General features: G+C 38.0%; 1 protein-coding gene and 1 long non-coding RNA gene across 19 annotated transcripts in view; both read left to right on the top strand.

Annotated features, from left to right (window-relative positions):
* The window catches only part of Sh (Potassium voltage-gated channel protein Shaker), a 153,640-nt gene extending 136,355 nt beyond the window's left edge, over window positions 1–17,285 (top strand). For 11 of the 18 annotated variants that reach the window (XM_070997396.1, XM_036820807.3, XM_070997397.1 and 8 more), the window contains 4 exons: window positions 1,856–1,985; window positions 4,243–4,433; window positions 5,921–6,340; window positions 7,165–8,564. In XM_070997396.1, coding sequence (XP_070853497.1) covers window positions 1,856–1,985; window positions 4,243–4,433; window positions 5,921–6,333 — 734 coding nt within the window. In that variant the 3' untranslated portion in view covers window positions 6,334–6,340; window positions 7,165–8,564. Of the gene's footprint in view, window positions 1–1,855; window positions 1,986–4,242; window positions 4,434–5,920; window positions 6,341–7,164; window positions 8,565–16,067; window positions 16,259–16,412; window positions 16,746–17,227 lie in introns of those variants that run through there. The other 7 variants (XM_036820809.3, XM_065867788.2, XM_036820800.3 and 4 more) reach the window with 4 other exon arrangements.
* Window positions 10,842–14,189, top strand: LOC139353369 (uncharacterized). Its single transcript, XR_011604606.1, has 2 exons — window positions 10,842–13,228; window positions 13,628–14,189. It is a non-coding gene; the product is annotated as an uncharacterized lncRNA (long non-coding RNA).
* Window positions 17,286–20,901: the final 3,616 nt, after the last annotated feature.

The following is a 20,901-nucleotide window of genomic DNA, read 5'->3' as shown; positions in this document are numbered from 1 at the left end:
TTCACACACCCACACTCGTAGAAGCGCAGAGATGTAGGCAACGATCCTTGATCTCTGCTCTTTCTTACTTCGGTTCCCGCCGAGGAACAAGCCAATTTTTGTTATCGCCTTTGTAATATTTTGCTAACTTTTGTGTGACACCCACACAAACACAACCACACGGAGACACTAACTACTAATACATACATACATGTCCAACGAAGAATACTCCTAAAAACATTTTGAATTACATATATATAGTTTTCTTTAACGTGCACCAAATTCCAAAAGAAAGAGAAAAGTACCCAAAACAACTTACTAACTCATAATCATAGTCTTATGTATATCTTGTAGTTGTTTTAACGAACTAATAAGAAAGGGACCAATCCACCTTGAAATCTGACGGGATTCAGATACAAGTATCTGCCCCTGCGACCCAATGATCCAACCCAGACCAACCCCCAACCGATTCCCAAGCAGAAAATAACAATTAATTGCACTTTTAATAACGATTGATCTCTATTTAAACGATCTCCATTTGGATCGTAATTCAGGCGTGGTCCTGTTCTCGTCGGCCGTTTATTTCGCGGAAGCTGGCAGCGACAGTTCCTTTTTCAAGTCGATACCGGACGGCTTCTGGTGGGCTGTGGTGACCATGACGACGGTGGGATATGGTGATATGAGGTACAGCCCACGTTTCAGCTCCACACTGCCGTATGGTCCCGGCACTAGCTACTCTCAAATCCTGCCTTCTATAACTACACTTATCTCTCTATCTGTGTCTCTTTCTTCTTTGTCTGAGTGTTTGTAACTGAGTGTTGTACAGTCTCTCCCATATCTCAACTATATGTCTTTCTAAAGCTTTATGTGTTTCATTGATGTCTTGCTTTCGTCACTCCTAATGCTAATGTATGTAAATAAATCGAAAAATGGTGGTTCCATTCCCAAGAGTTCCGATCCCACGCTGTGCGCCGTGTACAGTTGTGTCCTCCGATAAAAACGGTCTCTCTGTAAATTGAATGCGATGTGAATATGCCATATATGTAATGTTGTGGTTCCTTACGTGGTGATCGCTCGCTTTTATGGACCTAACCCCCTAATCTCCCTGTGTTTTTTGTCTCATTTTCATTTCCGTTCATTAGTATTCCTTTAATGTTTCTTTTGTGGCATGATCGGTTCTATGTTTTGCGTCGCTGTCCAACCCCTCATTCTTTTTTGCGTTTTTCATCTATTTAACGTTATGTTCGTCCTTAGTATGTACCTACATCCCCCACTCCGCATCCCACTAGCCCCCAAATAAGGAATGGAGTCTGATTTCGTTTTCAAGACATTCGCTCTATGGTCCACTGTCGCCGTTTGTTCCACCCGCTAAAATATCACCATATTTTTGGGCCCCATAGCAGTATGAACAGCGGGAGGCTCACCAGAAACCGATTTCCTTCCATTGATCCTCTAATTGATCCTACCCATATATTTTAGATAAAGAAAAACGAAACCTTCTAGGTAAGCCTTGATTTTCTGCTTGGGAATGCCGCCGGATTGTGGTGAAGTCGATTCAAAACTCACGTGAATATATCTGAACTCTTTTAAGTTGAACCGAAAACAAAAACACTGAAACTGAAACAGAAACAGAAGCCGTATCAGGTTTGCGAAATGTATTTTGGAACACGAATGCCCCACCATCACATACGTACACCACCTTGACGAGCTTCCGACGCATCCAGACATAAAAGACTTACTTTCAAAAAACACTCTTTGGTTAAATGTTAATTTTGAAAAAAAAACAATAATAATGAAAAAATAAAAAATACAATAAAAAAACATAAAAGAATATATTACCAATGCAAAGCAATGTTTCTCCCATCAATTTTTTTAGGCGTCGTACTCTTCTCATCGGCGGTTTATTTTGCGGAAGCTGGAAGCGAAAATTCCTTCTTCAAGTCCATACCCGATGCATTTTGGTGGGCGGTCGTTACCATGACCACCGTTGGATATGGTGACATGACGTATGCAAATCTATACAATTCTAACTTTTATGATTACGTTTACGATAACTCCAGTTTTGATTTTACGTTTCGTTTCTATTTCCGTTATCGTTTCGTTTTCGTTTCGTTCCCGCCTTGGGAGCGCCTTCTTTCTGGGCGTTCCATTCCTTCTCCGTTTCACCTCTGTGTTCTGTTCTAATTTTATTTTTCCAACTGTTTGGTTAATTGCGTTATGTGTGATTATTAAAAGCCCGCCCCAAAAACGCAAACCCAACTAAAGCTATCTAACAAAATGTATCCAAAACTAACTGTACTTCTTGTTAACCCCTTTGAGTTTCGTATCTCCCGATTAATAATATGCAAAACCAAACTTAAACGTTGTTGTCTCTTACTTTGACTCGCTGAGCTGTTTGTTTGTATTCGTATTTGTCTATAATGACTTCTATTTGTCTTTGTCTTTGTATTTGTATTTATCTTTGTCTAAAATCTTGCGTTTCATTCCGTTTCGTTGTGTATCGTTTAACGGTTTTCAGTTGGCATCACTCTTACTTTCTCGCTCGCACTCGATCACCCTCCATCTCGCTCTCTCGCGAGTTCCATTACCATCTCATTGCGTTTTCACTTTAAGTCGTTTAGCTGTTTTATACTTTGTGCCAATTTTAGGTATTTGCTTATAATTTTCTTATCGCAAATTACCTATGTAACGTTGTGTCGTTGTTTAGTTCACAAAAGATACCGAAAAAATACCGAAATAATATTGAAAAAAACTGAAACAAGTCATCAGTTCAACTCAATTTAATACTCATACTGTGGGCACTGTAGCTTTATTGTACAGTGCCTTCCATAATCGCCATCATCTAACACACAGACACAAACTATACACCAAACACACACACACAAAAACACAGAAAAAAACACTGGGTGATGGAACCACGCCCACCGAGCGATAACGATAACTTCATTTGCTGGCCAAACAGTTTATCGAGCTTAACCCCCTGAAACCCCACAACGAACACACAATAAAGCTGGAGGAGAACAAAAACAAAAAAAGGATGGAGGAGACGAGGACGAGCATGCTGCATGTGCCCGATAAACACACTTACCCACTTACATGACACTCACAACCACACACACACACACACACACCTAAGCGCCCTCATTCACACACGCACACTGAGACACAAAAGTTTAGCTACAGCCGCCTAATGAGCAACAAAGCCCAGCCGCCTGCCAAATCCAATTGCCTATGATACCACGATACCAGAACCCATAAAAAAAGAAGTCTCCACTCCCTCTCTTTCCCATTTTCCTACTTTAACCGGAGGAGGAAAAAGTTTTCGCCACACACTCATGCACCAGGCCCCCCCCCCCCCCCCCCCATTCCCCCCACACACTTTCACAAACACCTGAGCCAGTTGCTCGCACTTATGCAATAATTATGTCTGTATATAAGCACACGAACAAGCTGCCTCGAAAACTGCCAACAGAAATACCAAAAAAAAATACTATACAAAATATATCCAGATATACGCTTACCCACCCGTTGTTCTAAGTGTTGTGCCTTCTTCTTTCGACTTTCGTACTCTTTGCGCCACTTTGATTTGATTTGAACGTTCTCTGCTAGACTAATGCCTACTCAAGCCCTTCTCTCTATAAATATACTTATGTAAGCGTACACCTATCGATATCTATACCTGTATCTGTTTCTATATAATGCGTAATGCCGTATAATTTTGCCAATGCATACAGTATATATGATAAAAAAAAAAACCCAACGCAAAAGAAATTCTAAGAACAAAACGAGAGTTTTACTTTACATTTCTTATATATTTGTATTTTCATTTTATTTATATCGTTCGTTCGTTAACATCGCTCGCTTCCATCCAAACAAACAAATACCAAAAATCAATTAAAAAAAAAAAAAACAACCAACCAACTCCAAAATTCTCAATTCAAATAAAATATATATCAATTGTTAATCAAAACCAAAAACAAATATCCCCAACAACCAACAAAAATTGCACCTATATCTTACCATAAAAAACAATATATATAATAATAATAAAAACAAAAAAATGCAACCCTAAAACGCCGGGAAAAATTGTATGTGCAAATGATTGCCAATCGAAAAATTGCATTGTATCGTTTATCGTTTGACACACGATCACGACTATCGATTGAAATCGAATTCCAAATTGAATTGAAAAATTGATTATCTGAAACTGATTGATTGATTGATTGATTTATTGAATGATTGAATGATTGATTGATGGTACAGACCCGTCGGCGTTTGGGGCAAAATTGTGGGATCACTGTGTGCCATTGCTGGCGTGCTGACCATCGCACTGCCGGTGCCGGTCATCGTCAGCAATTTCAACTACTTCTATCACCGCGAAACGGATCAGGAGGAGATGCAGAGCCAGAACTTTAATCACGTTACTAGTTGTCCATATTTGCCAGGTACATTAGGTAAGTTCAACACTGTGTGTGCACACCCCACTCCGAGCCCAGTACCCCAAGCCACGAGCCCCCCGAGTCTCTAAATCTCTATCGCTCTGTGCCTCCTGTGATATATCTGTTGTGGCCTTGGCTCGAGCCTCTATACCCTGTACTCGATTCGCATCTATTCTCCGACCCATCAAACCCCAAAAACCCGCAACAAACCCTCCCAGAATACCAACACCCCACTACCGACAGAACCACCAAAACCCAACCACAAATTCAAGTAGAGCAACAAAAAGTAGAACCCGTCGAATAAAAATAGAAACATTTACGAAGAAAGAAACGAATTGTGGATGCCGATGCTGAAGCCGAAGGCGGTGCCGTGTGCCCCCAAAAAAAAACACTAACCAACCAACCACCAACCGAAAGAAACCCACCATACCATCCATCCTCCCGATTGGCAGCACCACCAACTGGCTCCCAAGCGGATGGGTACCGGCACTGCTTTCGAACCAGACACGTTGTCACACAGAGAAAAAATATCACCACAAACAACGGATCGTCGATTTTCAGCTACCTTTGATCTGCGGCATATCAGCACTGTACCTCTGAAATCTTCGAAACCCATAGAAGCTTACTGAATCTTCAAAGATATTTAAAATCACATGATGACCATAGGATTCGACATTTTTTAACGATAAAATATAAATGTACAAGAATGTACAAAACTACGAACCATAATGTTTCATGTATCTTTAAAAATACTTCGGACTCAAGACACATTTCATATATTCCAATTCATTACATTCTACACTACAATTATGAATCTTCCTTATAAAGTATGGATGTAGAATTTCACGGTTTCACAATGATATGCCAAAGATTGATGATACAGTTTTAGGATTAGTTGAAAAAGTCGAGATGACAATATGAAACAGATGTTATGTTTTTTCTCTGTGCACTGCCGAACACCCAGCACCCCCCCGGGCAACCCTGGAGGGCTGGTGGGTGGCGTGCTGCAGCGCCGGTGGGTGGCAACCCTGTCGGTGGGGCAGCGGTATGCGGTATTGACAGCGGTGCCACAACCAACGTGCACGTACTGTGTGTGTTTTGTGTGTAAGCGAGTACTACAGCAAAAAACATTACCGTTACCGATGCATTACAACTGTATGTGTGATCTCCTCTTTCTCTCTTCTCTCTCTCTTCTTTTTGTTTCTCTCTTTATTCCGTCAATTTAATGGCCAATTCGAATATCGAAACGTGACCTCCACACAAATAATTCCCGAAAAACCTATTAAAACCGATAACCCAAAAACCAAAACCAAAACCAAATTCAAATCGAACTCGAACCCATCCATCCAAAAATCCGTTCCTGCATCCCTGGCATTGTGTGAATCCCCCTAATCAAACTCACGTACACACATCATATATAAACACACACACACAATCTGTCTGCCAACGCGTGATATACACTGCGACAAAACACACTAAACAAATGCATACAAACCACCAAGTAGGTCAACACATGAAGAAATCATCGTTGTCCGAGTCCTCATCGGATATGATGGATTTGGACGATGGTGTCGAGTCCACGCCGGGATTGACAGACACACATCCTGGACGCAGTGCGGTGGCTCCATTTTTGGGAGCCCAGCAGCAGCAACAGCCGGTAGCGTCCTCAATGTCGATGTCGATCGATAAGCAGCTGCAGCATCCACTGCAGCAGCTGACGCAGACGCAACTGTACCAGCAGCAGCAGCAACAGCAGAACGGCTTCAAGCAGCAGCAGCAGCAGCAACAGACGCAGCAGCAACAGTCCCACACAATAAACGCAAGTGCAGCGGCGGCAACGAGCGGCAGCGGCAGCAGCGGCCTCACAATGAGGCACAATAATGCCCTGGCCGTTAGTATCGAGACCGACGTTTGACTACTGGGTAAGTGTTGGATAACGCCACTCGCTTGCTGCACTGACCCCTCTCCCCCAGATCACCACCACTCTCCCATCTATATCACACTCTCTATCTATATCTTGCTCTGGCACACTCATTTCTCTGGCCCCAACCTCAACCCCCCAAACCACCGTGCACCTTGAGCCGTAGAGCGTAACTAGGTTTAAGTGTTGCAAAATGCCAAAAGCAAAATGCAAAATTCCAAAACGGTACGTTCGCACTGGTCGCCAGGGATGCGGGACAGTGGAAACCCTGTGTTTTGCTGCACAATGAGAGAAAAAGAATGTGTAACACATATCATTTAAACTGCAGATGCTGCAAAATAAAATCACCAAATTGGAATATAAATCAAAATTTTAAGGAGTATACATTTCATAGCTTAATATGCTAAAACTTAATTTAATGATTTATTTTAATCGTTACAATGGAATCAGAAGCCCCAAAACAATTGTTACAAAAAAATCTGCACCATATTTCCATCCAATATCATAAAAATAAATGTAGTTTCAATTTTATAACTTCAAAACCCACACAATTTTTTTCTCTCTCCAGTGCGAACGTCCGATCAATTAAATTGAACTAAATTGAATTACGATTTGATTAGAACATAACTTTTTCTCTCTTTTCTCTCCACGTGGCGCGCTCTTCTACCTACGCGATACACATGTTTGCCTATGTTTACGTATAAACCTAATCCTAAATTTAAACCTTTGCCTACGTCTCGATCCCTATGTATGTATTACCATATGTATGATGTATGATATATGTATATGATATTCGATAAATGTATGACATATAAATCAAATCAGTGCAAAAGACGTTGCGTGGTATAAATTTGGCCTTGACAGGAGTTACGTTGGATGCCAGAAACGACTACAAAAGCTGTTTATATTTAATTTAAGTAGAACAAATAACAAAAACAAATTTAATCTATTGCTAAACTAAATTAAATCTAAATTAAAACTTAAATTAATTTAATTTAATTAAATTATACATCTAATGATAAACAACATAAAAAACAAAACTCAAGTCCCAACCAGAACAAACCAAAAGCAAGATAATGAATGAGTAAGGGAGTAACAATAAATTCGAGTAGTATGGCATAAACCAATAAAAAGAAAACAATTGACAAATAACAATGATTAGAAGAAGGGAGATGAAAGCAACAGCATAAACATCGAAGAAGTGTTGGCAGGATTTAAATCAAATTTTTAACAACCGAAGCTGAATAACAACCCGATCAAATTGCAGCTGCAAAGGGAAACTGTAAATAGTGCAAGAATCATTAAGCTCACACGCCATTATTTTAGCAGGAATAATACAGAGGAAGTAATGCTTTAATAACTCCGGTCGAAAGGACGAATGATGAAGCCAAGCACAGTGAAGCAAGTCCATGCTGAGGGATGTCCCTTTAAGAAGCTGAAAAAGATATACTCACAAAGCAGATTTCCGATTTGCACACTCAGTCACCGAAGAACACTCACACACATTAAAAGAAAGTATAGTAAAACTGCCGTAATATTTAACTAAGAACCGAAACCAACTTGTATAGTCATCAAGGAAAAACCGAGGAAACCCCGAGGCAATATCTGCTTTTAAATGTGAGAGGAAATACTATCGTGTAACTAACTTAGACAGCTAACCATCGGAATAACTGAACTAACCAACTAGGCATATACACAAAAACACACATATATGTGATAGATGTATTATGTGTATTACCTAAACAACATCGTTCGTAACACTACTCGAGACCCTTTGTTTTTTGATTAAAGCTTAAGAGAAATCTATACCCTCCCACCTCTCGCCCACCCAACCCACTTCGAACCTCTCACCTATGTAACTCGTATAACTACTAACTGAACCCATATCAGCTATATCTTCTGCTTCGATCCCCCCGAATTAAAACGAAATAAAAAGTACAAATATTCAACTAAAGGCAAAAGCGAAACAACTAACGCACTCGTAAGCAATACGAATGCTGCAGATTCAGTGCTTAAAGGAATTTAAGGAAAGGCGAAACGACTGCAATAAAACTACAAGACCGAGAATTAGTCAAAACATCCAACGGATTGCTCGAATTCCCCACTCACAGATCCGCTCAATCACAATAAAATCGCAAACAAAACAAAAAAAAAAGGTGGCGACAAGAGATACAACAAAACAGAAAACGCTCTTATGATTTTTTTAATAAAAGCAAACTATATACCACAAAAAAAAAAAGAACAACCGAAACCAAAACTAAAGGTAAATGTTAAACTAAAAGATGGGGCATTCCAGCGATGATTTCTTCGACTGAATTGCAGGGGTTGGTCGATACCCTATCCCCAACCACACAAGAAAAAACCCCACAAACCCCTTTCACAGCAAAAAAAAAACACAAGAAATTGTTGACTGAACTATGCGAATTCAACTTTTGCATTAAATGTATTATAATAGAGAAAAAAACTCCACTATATATATATGTAATATGAAGATATATATTTATGTGTGTATAAGTGTATACCAAGCTGCATAGATAAATATATTTATCATATATGTATGTGTATGTAGGAGACCTGTACATAAGAAGGGTTGCTCTTGCCGATGTAAATTGATGGATAGCCATGGCAACTAGATACCGATCATATTCAAGTGTAAATTTTAAAAAGCTTCGAGAACCGTCCACACAAGCACACTTTCACACGCACTTACGTACATTTATATGATATATAGATGGATAGGGGGCGGGCCAGGGTCAGGGGTGGAGAGTTTGAGAGGGGGTCTTAGAGTCCGAGGCCAACAGAAAGATCCGGAGGAGCAGAGCAGAGCAAAGTGCCTTAAGGAACATTGTGCGCTGGCCGACTCGATCCCCTCTTCCCCAGCCCCTGACCGCGAGAGGCAGGCCCCCTTTCCAGCCCCGCCCCTGCAGCCCCTTGCAATTCAGTAGAACCAGCTGAAAAAGGCAAGCGAACAATAATGCAACGTTTCCAAGGTCCCACAGTGGAGGCCAGATATAAAGGGCCAAGCGACACGTGGACACTGTGTAAATAATCGCCACCCAAACCAGAGAAAGGAAATAGGGTATCCCCACTGTGGCTGCTAACTGCTGTAAATACTCTCCAACTACAACTACATAATGCAAATGCTATTTTGTACAAAAAAAAAAACAAACACCTAACGATAAACTGGATAAAAACTAAAGAAATTATATAATAAATGAATAATATAAAATAACATAAAATAAAAGAATAACACATTCAAATGTCAGTTCATTGTACTGTACTTAGTCACTATATCCGTAAGAATGCTAGGATTTATAAGATGAATAAGCATTAGAGAAGATGAAGATAATGGTCCAGACAAAGACGATGAAACTTGCAAAACACCAAAAACGAACGAGGATTGAGGAGAGGGAAATGAAGCATAACGAAAAGAAAACCGCCTACTTAAGATTAGATTTCATGTTTTAGATCGGTCAGAGGAAATGATTTTAGCTTCATAGATACAAGATACCAGATAGCAGATAAACGATTAAAGGTCAAAGATACCAGATACATGATAAATGAAAATGAAAAATGAATTCAGATAGCAGATACAAAGAGCCGAGTGTAAAGTAAGGTTGTTTTTTTTTCCTAGCCTTAATCTAGACAATTGAATAAATTTAGCAAACATAACTGTAAATGAGTCTAAGAAATACCGATGTATAGCTGAATTTAGAATTTTATTTTAATTTTATTATTACAATTATACGTTCATATTTTGTCCTACATCTTAAGACTTTGATTTAATCACAAAATAAGCCACTATAATTAAAGAACAACAAAAAAACAGAAAACAAGAAACCACAAATAAATCGGAGAAAACAGAAATTGAAAGTCGTGTTAATATTTACCTAAAAAAGCTTAAAAACTGAAATTATAAAAACCAAAAAAAAAATCAGAAAAAAATTTGGAATAAATGTGTTCAGCAAAAGAAATGTTATTATATGTTTAAATAAATTACAATTAATTCGAAATGAACAAAAAATTTAATGTAATTAAATTGAGCTAAGTACACAAGTAAAATTTAATACAATTTCAAATTGTACATAAACACAGCATATACATATACAAAGGAAACATGTAGCATGTAGCATATACCCAGACATATGCATATGCTGCAACCGAATTACAAGCTAGCTATCCGCAGACTAAGCGCAGACTAAAATACGAAAAACAAAAACCTTGAACATACCAAAGAAACCAAAGAAAAACTAAGTACACAAGATGAACAGTGAGAAGATTAAGAAAACGGAACCCCATGCTGATCCAATCCGATCCGAACCCACAATAAAGAAGCGATATCGAAGCAAATAAATTGAGAAAAGTGTTTTCGAACCGTTTTTTATTTCGCACAGTTCCCTGTGCCCCAAACCCCACAACCTTGTAAATAATAATACTCGCTATTCTATTCGACTTATCCGTCTCATTCCATTCCGATTCGCTCCGTTCCGTTCCATAAATGTACGTATATTTTTTTCTATTTGTATTTTGGCCATAGATCCGTAGTTAGTCGAGTCGAAATGGAATCGGAATCGGAACCGTATCCTTATTTCGATCTAGGATCTAGTCTGATGCAAAACCGCTAGTTCTGTATTCTTAGTTCGTATTGTAATTGTATTAGCTGGCGCTCAAAAAGAAACCAAAAAAAAAAAGCAAAAGAAAACCTAACGAAAAAATACTGAATTGTAAATATTTGATTTCGTTTCGTAACGTATGTACGAGTATCTTGTGTGAGCTCAACCTAAATCTCGTCTTTGGCATATCAATCACTCCCAGCTGCAGTTGAGTTATCCAATCAGTAATCAGTCAATCAGTCGATCAATGCTAACCGATTAGATACACCCACATATTATACTATATACACACATACATACACATCCGCAAACATGACTTAGGAGCTGAAAGCGCATTTCATTTGGTTTTCGTATTACTTTCGTATGCTTGAACTATGCTCTACTCAACTCTACGCTCTACTCAACTCAACTCTAGTCTAGCCTACTTTAACCCAAAAGCGAAATGCATTAAATGAAAACGAAAATGAAAAAGATAAAGAAAATCTTAGCACGATACTCTAGTGAATGGAAACCCAGAAGAACAACAAGAAGATGAAAATTATGAAGAAGCAAACATATCGTTGTAAAGCAAGAACTAAGTTATGAAAACCACGTATAACTCAAAAAGAAAAGTCTAACTTACGAATGCATAATTATTTTCGAATATAACACTAACACGCCACAACAAAACATTTGACTTCTCCAGTTCAATTCAAACCAAATACAATCTTTTCAAGTTTTCCATTAAATTTAATTGCAAACCTAACAAAAACAATTTTAAAACACATACGTAAAAAAATATATATAAAATAATGAAAAACATTTTGATTGTACGGTCTATGATGAAACAATATACATTTACCATATGCTAAATACGAGTAAATCAAAACAAAAACCAACAAAAGAAAAAAAAAATAAATGAAATCTTTCAAAATCTTCTCAATGCTTCAAAAACAAACAAAAAGAAAGCAAATTTCTATTAAGGACAAAGACTGCAAATAGAGATTTAAAAAAGTACACTTAAAAACCAAAAACAAAAGCAAAACATTTTAATTAACTGATTTTTAATTCTAATTTGGCCTTGATTCAACTTACCAGTATATAAGTTTAGGTTTAGTTAGAAGTTCAAGACACAACAAAACACAACATAACACAACCGAACCGGACAGGACCGGACAGAACTGAATCGAATCGAACTTTCAATTTGGAAAACTCCACCCGACCCAAGAAATAGTGCATCAGCAATAGCATAACATTCAACTAATAACAATAACACAGAACCAAAGAACATAAACCAGTCCTTAACAAGCAAGTCAAAGCAGATGATAATGATAATATAAAATACAAATTCGAAAACGAAAACAAATAACAGGCGCAATAATCCCCATAGAACAAAGTCTAGTATTACGCCTAATAAGATATTACAAAAAAACGAAAACTGAAACTCACACACAAATTAAACCGAAAGAAACAAAATGAACGCAAAATAAAAACAAAACAAAAATGGAAATGTTGTTAAGATTAAAAATGAAATGTTTTATAATCGTTATTCAATAAAAATACAAAATAAATAAATTTCCAAGAAATCATTAACCCAATAAACGCAAGCAATGGCACAATTCGAATTCATTCGAACAATTCTAGCTGTAATCTACCACCATCCCAATCCCTAGCTAAGAACCCCAACCGATTTGCCCCAAAATCCCTTTTTTAGTCAATTTTAGACTAGCTGGTAGTACTTGCTTTGTGTTCGTATCTCTATCTCATTAATTTTTGGGTAGACTTACTCGAAAGGGATGGCATTAGATCTAGTTAGTATCACTACCTTTATTCCTACAGTTATCGTAATTATAAGCTTTGGCTCTAGTTCCCTAGATCTAAGTCCAACCCTTGTCCCGAAAAGGGGGGGGCTTGGCACCTCCCCTCTTTTTGAACACATGAACGCAGACAGACAGCCCCAACACACACACCCCAGTCATTAACCATTGTATCCATAGCAAATATATATACTCGTATACAAAAATGCCATGCCAGTAGCACATTCCATTGCAGACATTTCCTAGCGTAGTTTAGCTCTATTGCCCTCCTACCCTCACTCCCCAAAAGAAATACATACCTACACATATCTCCGTGAGCACACACTCTATAGCAGATTCGCGACAAACCGAGTGATAACCATAAAAAAAAAGAAATATTTAAAAAGAATATCCATGCAACTTACTGAAAATCTTGGAAAGTTGAAGTCCAAACAGGTTAAACCCGGCCCGGCAGTCAAAGCGATGCTAAACCAACGAATGGTGAGTTTGAAAACCCCCGAGACCCCTCTCCAAAACCCCCGGTAATACCGTCTCTTTAACAGTACCCTATAATATATATATAAATTTCTCTCGCTCCCTAAGAAATCGCCAAAGTCTCAGTCGGTTTTTTCCCCTGTCTATCTATATATTTTTGGTTTTGAATTTAACTATATTCGTATTCGTTCTCTTTTTTTATTTTTATGTATGCCTCCGCCTCCATTTTGATTTTGCCTATGCCCTCGGATCTACGCTATATATAATATATATATATATAATATATATGTACACCTCTCGATTTACGTATAAGCATTGATTGACCATAATAATGATAATCGAACTTGGAATATTTTGTAAACTTTTGCTTACGTTCTCCCCCTGCGCCGAATGTAAAACTGTAAGAATCGCTTCAGCGCTCAGCCGCCTGCACCTGCTCAGCCGACGCTCCTGCGCTATCCTGCTATATCGTTACCGTTACCGTTACCGTTATCGCTATATCATTACCGCTATCGCAACCAGCAATGCCAGCAGCAGCAGCAGCAGTAGCAACAGCAGTAGCAGTAGCAGCAGCAGTGACTGCAGCAACTGCAGCAACTGCAGCAACTGCAGCATCTGCCGCAGCAACAACATCAGCGTCTGAAACAACAACGAACAACTAGGAAGATCTAACAGCCCGCAAAATGCTGAGGCTGGCGGCTCCTGCTTCTGCTCCTAAGTCCCGTTTCCCTGTGCTTCCCGATTCCGGTGCATGTGCAATCAGTTGCTGTATCCAATCGAAATCGAATAAATCGAGAATCGATGTTGAGATCGCGACAGTACCAGAATCAGATCGCGTCAAGCGCAATCTGCCAGCAAATTCAAATCCAAGCAAAGCAAATCAAAGCAAACAAAAAACAAAAAGCAAAGCAATCCCAAATCAAAAGCAAAGAAAAACAAAACGCAGTACCCAAAACCCAAAAAAGAACACACAAGGGCGCACGCTTAGCACATTTGCATAAATACAACTTACTTGCTACCTATATCTCCACAGCCAACACACCCAAAAACACACACACACACAGAACACGCACACACAATCACACAGGAATGCAATCACACCAACTAAAGAGTTGAATCGAAACTTTTTTGGCTTTTCTATTCACTTTGAACACGTTTTTTCTCTCGCTTTAATTTTGATTTCGTTTCTTGACTCGAGTACTCGAATGAGCATTATATCAGCAACTACTCTTTGCCTAATTACGATCGCTTACCTATACCTAATCTCTATATTACGAACACATTTATAAGAACACGCCCGAAAAAGAAAAACACACCGCTGCACGGCCACTTTCTTGTAAATGCGAGAAAGTTGCCGAGTAGCCTTGTCCACTCAAACCCCTGAATTCGTCATCTGCCATTCGCCATTTTCATCCTAAAAGCAAAAAAACGAAGAATTTCAATGCACACACACACAGTCATGACAAACACTCACAAAATTGGAAGAAAAATGAACCGAATCATACACCCAAAGTACAGTCAGATCAAAACCCAAAGTACAGTCAGATCAAAACACACAGTCAGACAGTCTACACAGACGATCCCAAACTGAGGAGAAGAACAAGCTCCGAATGACGACGATGAAGAAGAAGAAGAGAAGAACGAGTAACTGAGACCCCCGATGACAAAGAAGAAGCGGCAGAACAAGAAGACAAAGACAGCCGAGGATCAGTCGCTTCTGCTATGTGTCTCCCTCCAACCTCCGCGCCCCACCGCTGTGTCAGTGTGTGTGTGTGCCCAAGCAGTCGGCGGATGGCTCTCTTTGCTATCCTACACCGTTACCGTTAACCGATCGTCGATCCCTAACCGGATCGACGAGGATCGGTTCGATTTGCTTTGGTTTTTCCACACATCTCTATCTATGTATATTCATTTTATGTCAAGTTTAACAGCGACGACGCCAAACGCCGGCACATTTTGTTTATTCCATTTGGCAATGAGTACGCTTCGGTTTTTCGTTAGCCAAACCAGCCCTGCTATCCACCCATCATCTATATGTATGAGTATACCACGATAATTTCGTCTTCTTGTTTTTTGAACTTCGGTTTTGATTTTGATTTTGACTTGAGTTTATAGTTCTCCACCCTCAGTTGATTTTTGTAACCGATATTGGTTGCCTCCAACGAATTGCTTTCGATGTTTGCATACATATACTTATACGAATACCAATAACAATAACAATACCACTACCTATACTTATACCAATACCTAGTTGAGCTTTTAGTTTTGACTTTTGCTTCCCCTTGAGTTCAGTAATCGCTTATCCCCACCGCCTCCCCACCCACGGATACTTACTCGAACGCCTCCAGCCATCCATTAAAATAACTCGTATCGCTTCGTTTTTGTAAACCATATGTATCTGTTGTGACACGTTATTCTCTTTTGCGTTCTTAACAAGTTATTAACACTTTAGTTGGACCCGGAGCTAGTAGCTTGGGTCCCCGAATCTAAGCCGCTATCCTAGAATAGTATATTGAATATATCAAAACTTATAACTTATTTCTATTTGTTTGTTTTTTTACCACCTGATTTACATACTGCGTTCTTCTTCTACGTTCTTCTTCATACCAATACCAAACCAAACCAAAAAACAACCAACAAAACACACCAAATTCAATTGACTTTGAAACGAATTTGCATATTTAAAAACGGATCGGATCGGATCGTATCGACTCGAATCGATTTAAATATACAAACCAATTCGAACTCGAAAACACCCAACGACAACGACCCATTGACAAACATGAATCGAATCCACAAATATTGCCATTAAACAAACGAATGCATTCAACAAAAATGCATCCAGGCCCGTCGGCTTCTGGGGCAAAATTGTCGGCTCTTTGTGCGTGATCGCTGGTGTGCTGACAATCGCACTGCCGGTACCGGTTATCGTCAGTAATTTCAATTACTTCTATCACCGCGAAACGGATCAGGAGGAGATGCAGAGCCAAAATTTCAACCACGTTACAAGTTGTTCATATTTACCTGGTGCACTAGGTACATACTACTACTACTAGCGGTTAAGAAAATCCCAAAAAAATGAAAATGAAAAAAATATATCCCCAAATCCCTGAATCCCGCCCAATCTAAGCAACCCAATGACTGCCCCGTTTTCTAATCGTTGTATCTGATCCACGACCCCGGATTGTAGGTCAACATTTGAAGAAATCCTCACTCTCCGAATCGTCGTCGGACATCATGGATTTGGATGATGGCATTGATGCAACTACGCCAGGTCTGACTGATCACACGGGTCGCCATATGGTGCCGTTTCTCAGGACGCAGCAGTCATTCGAGAAGCAGCAGCTCCAGCTTCAGCTGCAGCTGCAGCAGCAGCAATCGCAGTCGCCCCACGGCCAGCAGATAACGCAGCAGGCACAGCAGCAGCAGCTGGGCCAGAACGGCCTACGAAGCACAAATAGTTTACAGTTAAGGCATAATAATGCGATGGCCGTCAGTATTGAGACCGACGTCTGACTACTAGGTGAGTATTGGTTTCCGTGAGTATAAACAAGGTCCCACGTTGGGCGCCAAAAACTTATTTTTATACATCAATCCCACATAGGTCCCACGTTGGGCGCCAAATATGTTTTTGAGATCTGTAAATTTTTATAATACTTACCTAGTATTAATCTTGCTTTAACAAATATAACATATACAAATGCATATTAAAAAAAAATCAATTAGAAATCGAAATGTAGTCGTATATATGGAAAAGTCAATAAAATTAGTCATACAACTTAATTATTTTAAATTACTTGGCTGTGGTTTCTTAGACCCTTTTTATATTTTTGTAAGATCTTTCCAAGTCATAGCACCTAATAATAAGTAATACCATAAAGCATTTAGCACACGCTTGCTTTTCATAGTTCAACTACTATTAAATAGATAACAACTATATTCCAAGGCAACATTTATATCTTTTGGTCACTCTCTTTATCGTTCTCCTTTGACTCTATTTTACAGTCAAACAAATGGAAAATGGACGAAATTTGCGCAGTGAAATGCTACGTTGGATGCCAGAAACGTCATCAAAAGCAGTCTAATTTAGAATTTTATTAATAAATACAATTAAATTATAATTATAATAATTAGTAAGCAACGTAGTTGTAAATTAAACAGCAAATGTACACAGACACAACACACACACAAACACAGTGCCAGTTCACTCAGCTTGAATTAGAGTATTTGTAGACACCAAAAAAGAGTCAAATATGGACTGGCTTTCTATAGGGGTTTTCCTTGTTTCTCCTTTCATTTTCCTTCTGGTAATCTCCACACCGAAGACACACACACCCTTCACACACACTTCCCCACACACTCGAAGAAAAAAAACTCTACTTGATACCTATGTTCAAATTTAGCAATTAACAACTAACAATCGTTAATAACAACAAAACAAAACATATAAAACCAAAAACGAAAACAACAAAAAAACAAACGAAACCAAAATCTAATTATCTTAGTAGACTAATCTAATTGGAGTTTCTTCCTTTCTTTAGAAGCTAGCAATACAAAAACAAAGAACAACAACAACCAGACAAAAACAAACAACATACAATATCTGCTAATTTTATTTTCATCTTTAAATTATGCTCTATTAATTAAATATTAGTCAGAATATTAGTAAAACAAACTAAACCAAAAAAACAAAACCAAAACGACAACAGCAACAAGAAGCCGAAACGGAAACGGAAGAAGCTAAAAGCAAACTATAAGCAAGACAAACAAGATGATGAAAATTAATCGACGGCCCGTCGTCGATAAAGCAGTGCTCCGGAAAGCATACATTCTGATAAGACTTAGACGGTTTAATTTTCGAAAGTATTCCTGTGATTGTTAACCTCAAATTTTTCTTTTTATCTATGTTTAATGAAACGTAAGAAAGCTAAAGCAGTTAAAAAATTTATCATTATAAAACCCAGTCCGATTGTTGATCACTATTTACTTACAAGTATATCCATCTAACCCGAGCGCTGTTTTTATATTTCGTTTACACAACAGACACAGCCATACACATAGACACATGAGACACACATGATAATGCTAAAACATCAAAACTGCCGTTAAGTTTAAAGAATGAATAATACAAAGATTATATATAAATAAATATATATTAAATATATACATACATTTACATATATAATTAAATATACATAAACTAAACTAAAACTGCTATTTTGTAAATAAGTAAGTCAGAGCTGAAGCTGAACAAATAGACATAGACATAAAATAAATATTAAACGACAAAAAAAACCAAGAAAAAACCAACCAAAAACCCAAAATCATAGCTAACTAAAGGGAATACAAAAACGAACCTAAAACCAAAAATAAGGAAAGCTGCTAACGATACAAAAACAATAATTAAACTTAGCAAATACAGACGACCGAAAACAGCCACGAAAAAAAAACAAAAGAGAAAATGCCACATGAACAAAAACTAGAGAAACCCCAAAGGTACCGCGCTGATCTTTCCATTTAGGAACCATGAAACCAAAAATATAAAACAAATTGCAAATTTTATATGAGACCTGTAGGAGAACCCTGGCTCATCCAGTACTAGCTATGATCTCTTATAGAGACCCTTGTGATGCACACGTGCATGGACCTGCTTTCGTTTAATTTAGAGCTATCTATTATAGTTTTAGTTTAGTTTAGTTTAGTTTGTCTTCCTTCAATAGAGAGACAATTATAACAGCTTCGATATTCAGGCCTAGACTTGAGAGATGTATATATCCTATATATTCCTCGGTACTGTTGCATATGTAAGTGTCTTTCTTTTGTCTCCACTCGCCCGCACAAAAAACACAGATTCCGATACAGATACAGAAGCTTTATGATCTAATAGCTCACACCAACATGTTCATGAGTTGTAACTTGATTCGCTGTCTTCCTGATTTTTGTGATTTGAAAACGATCGAAATCTTCTCATTTGAAAAACGTTCAATCTAGCGACTTCAACTTTTGTCAATTTCCTAGAAAACGACAAACAAAAAAAGCTAAAATAAAAAAAAAAATAAAAAAAAACATACAGATAGGAAAATCGTTAGAAGAGTAAAACCAAAATTATCAATTTCAATTTGCATGCGCATTCGATATATCAATTCTATACAACATAAGATACAAATACGTATGAACTGCTTCCACTGCTTCACTGTGCAGTGCATAGTGCCGAATGTTAGCGTGCAAATCGATCGATCGAAGTCATATCTAAATTTCTCTATACCTAGAATCCTACCTACAAAGCTTCGCTTCTACTGCTCTTGCTAACCAAAACGAAAACGAAATACGAACGTCGAAATAGAGGGAGAAGAATCAGAAGAGGAGCCACAAATTACTTTGGACCACAGAAGAAACATCTCACAGAACAAAAATTTATGAAGTGAGGGATACGATAGAGACGAAGACGATTAAGTTAGAGATGGGGATTAGGAATACCAGAATACCAAGCCGAGAACTAAGCTAACGCAGGCATATATACATACACACATATATGATATTTATATATATTCGGATATATATATAAATATGTTTTTTTTTTTGTTAGATATGCGACTGAATAAAAAGTTTTTATTGATTTGCTGCTTGTTGTAATTAAGAAGAATTTAAACCAATATTTATACCGAAGCAATCTGTAAATATGTAAAAAAAAACAAAAAACCAAAAAACCGAAAAAAAGGAAAACCAAGCAAAAAAAAAGAGCGGAGAAAAAAAATAACGTTAAATAAATCGAATCAATTTACAGCTTTGAAAACCGTCCACACGCACACAGCAAACGAAAGCGAAAAAGAAAGCGATAGCGAATGAGATAGAGCAGGAGAGGGCGATGATAAGCAGAGTGGGAGGAGAAAGAAAGAGGCGGAGAAAGAAAGGGACAGAGAAGGAGAATCAACTAGAACCGAAAGACATTCTTACGTATACTTGATTTGGCCTTAAAGACACACGCCTGCTTGCACACACATTCACTTAGCCACATATATACTCCGATCGGCCCTATATATATATGTATATTTATGTATATGTATATATAGTAGCAAACGTTTTTTGTACGTGCCACGCACTCATGTCCAAGTCCCGGCCACATCCATTAGCATTATGTATTAGCGGATTTATGGATTTTTGAATTATCGGATCCACGGACCCACGTCCGAATCCAGTTTGGTTTTAGTTCGTTCGATTCGTTGAGAAGTTCTCGGTCGGCCAATCGATTAGATAAAACCAATGAGCAATAACAAAAAATACCACAAGATTGCATATAAAATATTCTTAATATTAACTACGATAATTACACAATAATCTCTATATAGACATAAAAATAATAATACAATTAAAAACATATCGTCTTCAAGTCATGCAAACGGAAAAACAAAATTCAAAATATTTTTTTTTTATAAGCGTAATTTACAAACTAATATTAAACAGAGAAATCGCTAAGAAAATGAAGCTTACTATTAAAAACCAACAAAAAAAGAAAAGAAAGCAGAGAGACCGCAGCGTAGGAAGGATAGAAAGAGTTAAAACAGAGAGGGCAATAGGAGGATAGGAACCAACTTGGCCAGACTACAACTAAAAGTGATATAAACCAAAAACAAGAGTCACAAAAAAACCAAAAAAAAGAAAACATAAACCTATTAACAAAG

Source organism: Drosophila suzukii, chromosome X, assembly GCF_043229965.1.
Source record: "Drosophila suzukii chromosome X, CBGP_Dsuzu_IsoJpt1.0, whole genome shotgun sequence".
In the NCBI taxonomy this organism is placed as follows: Eukaryota; Metazoa; Arthropoda; class Insecta; order Diptera; family Drosophilidae; genus Drosophila; species Drosophila suzukii.
This window is presented reverse-complemented; position numbering and strand designations above follow the sequence as displayed.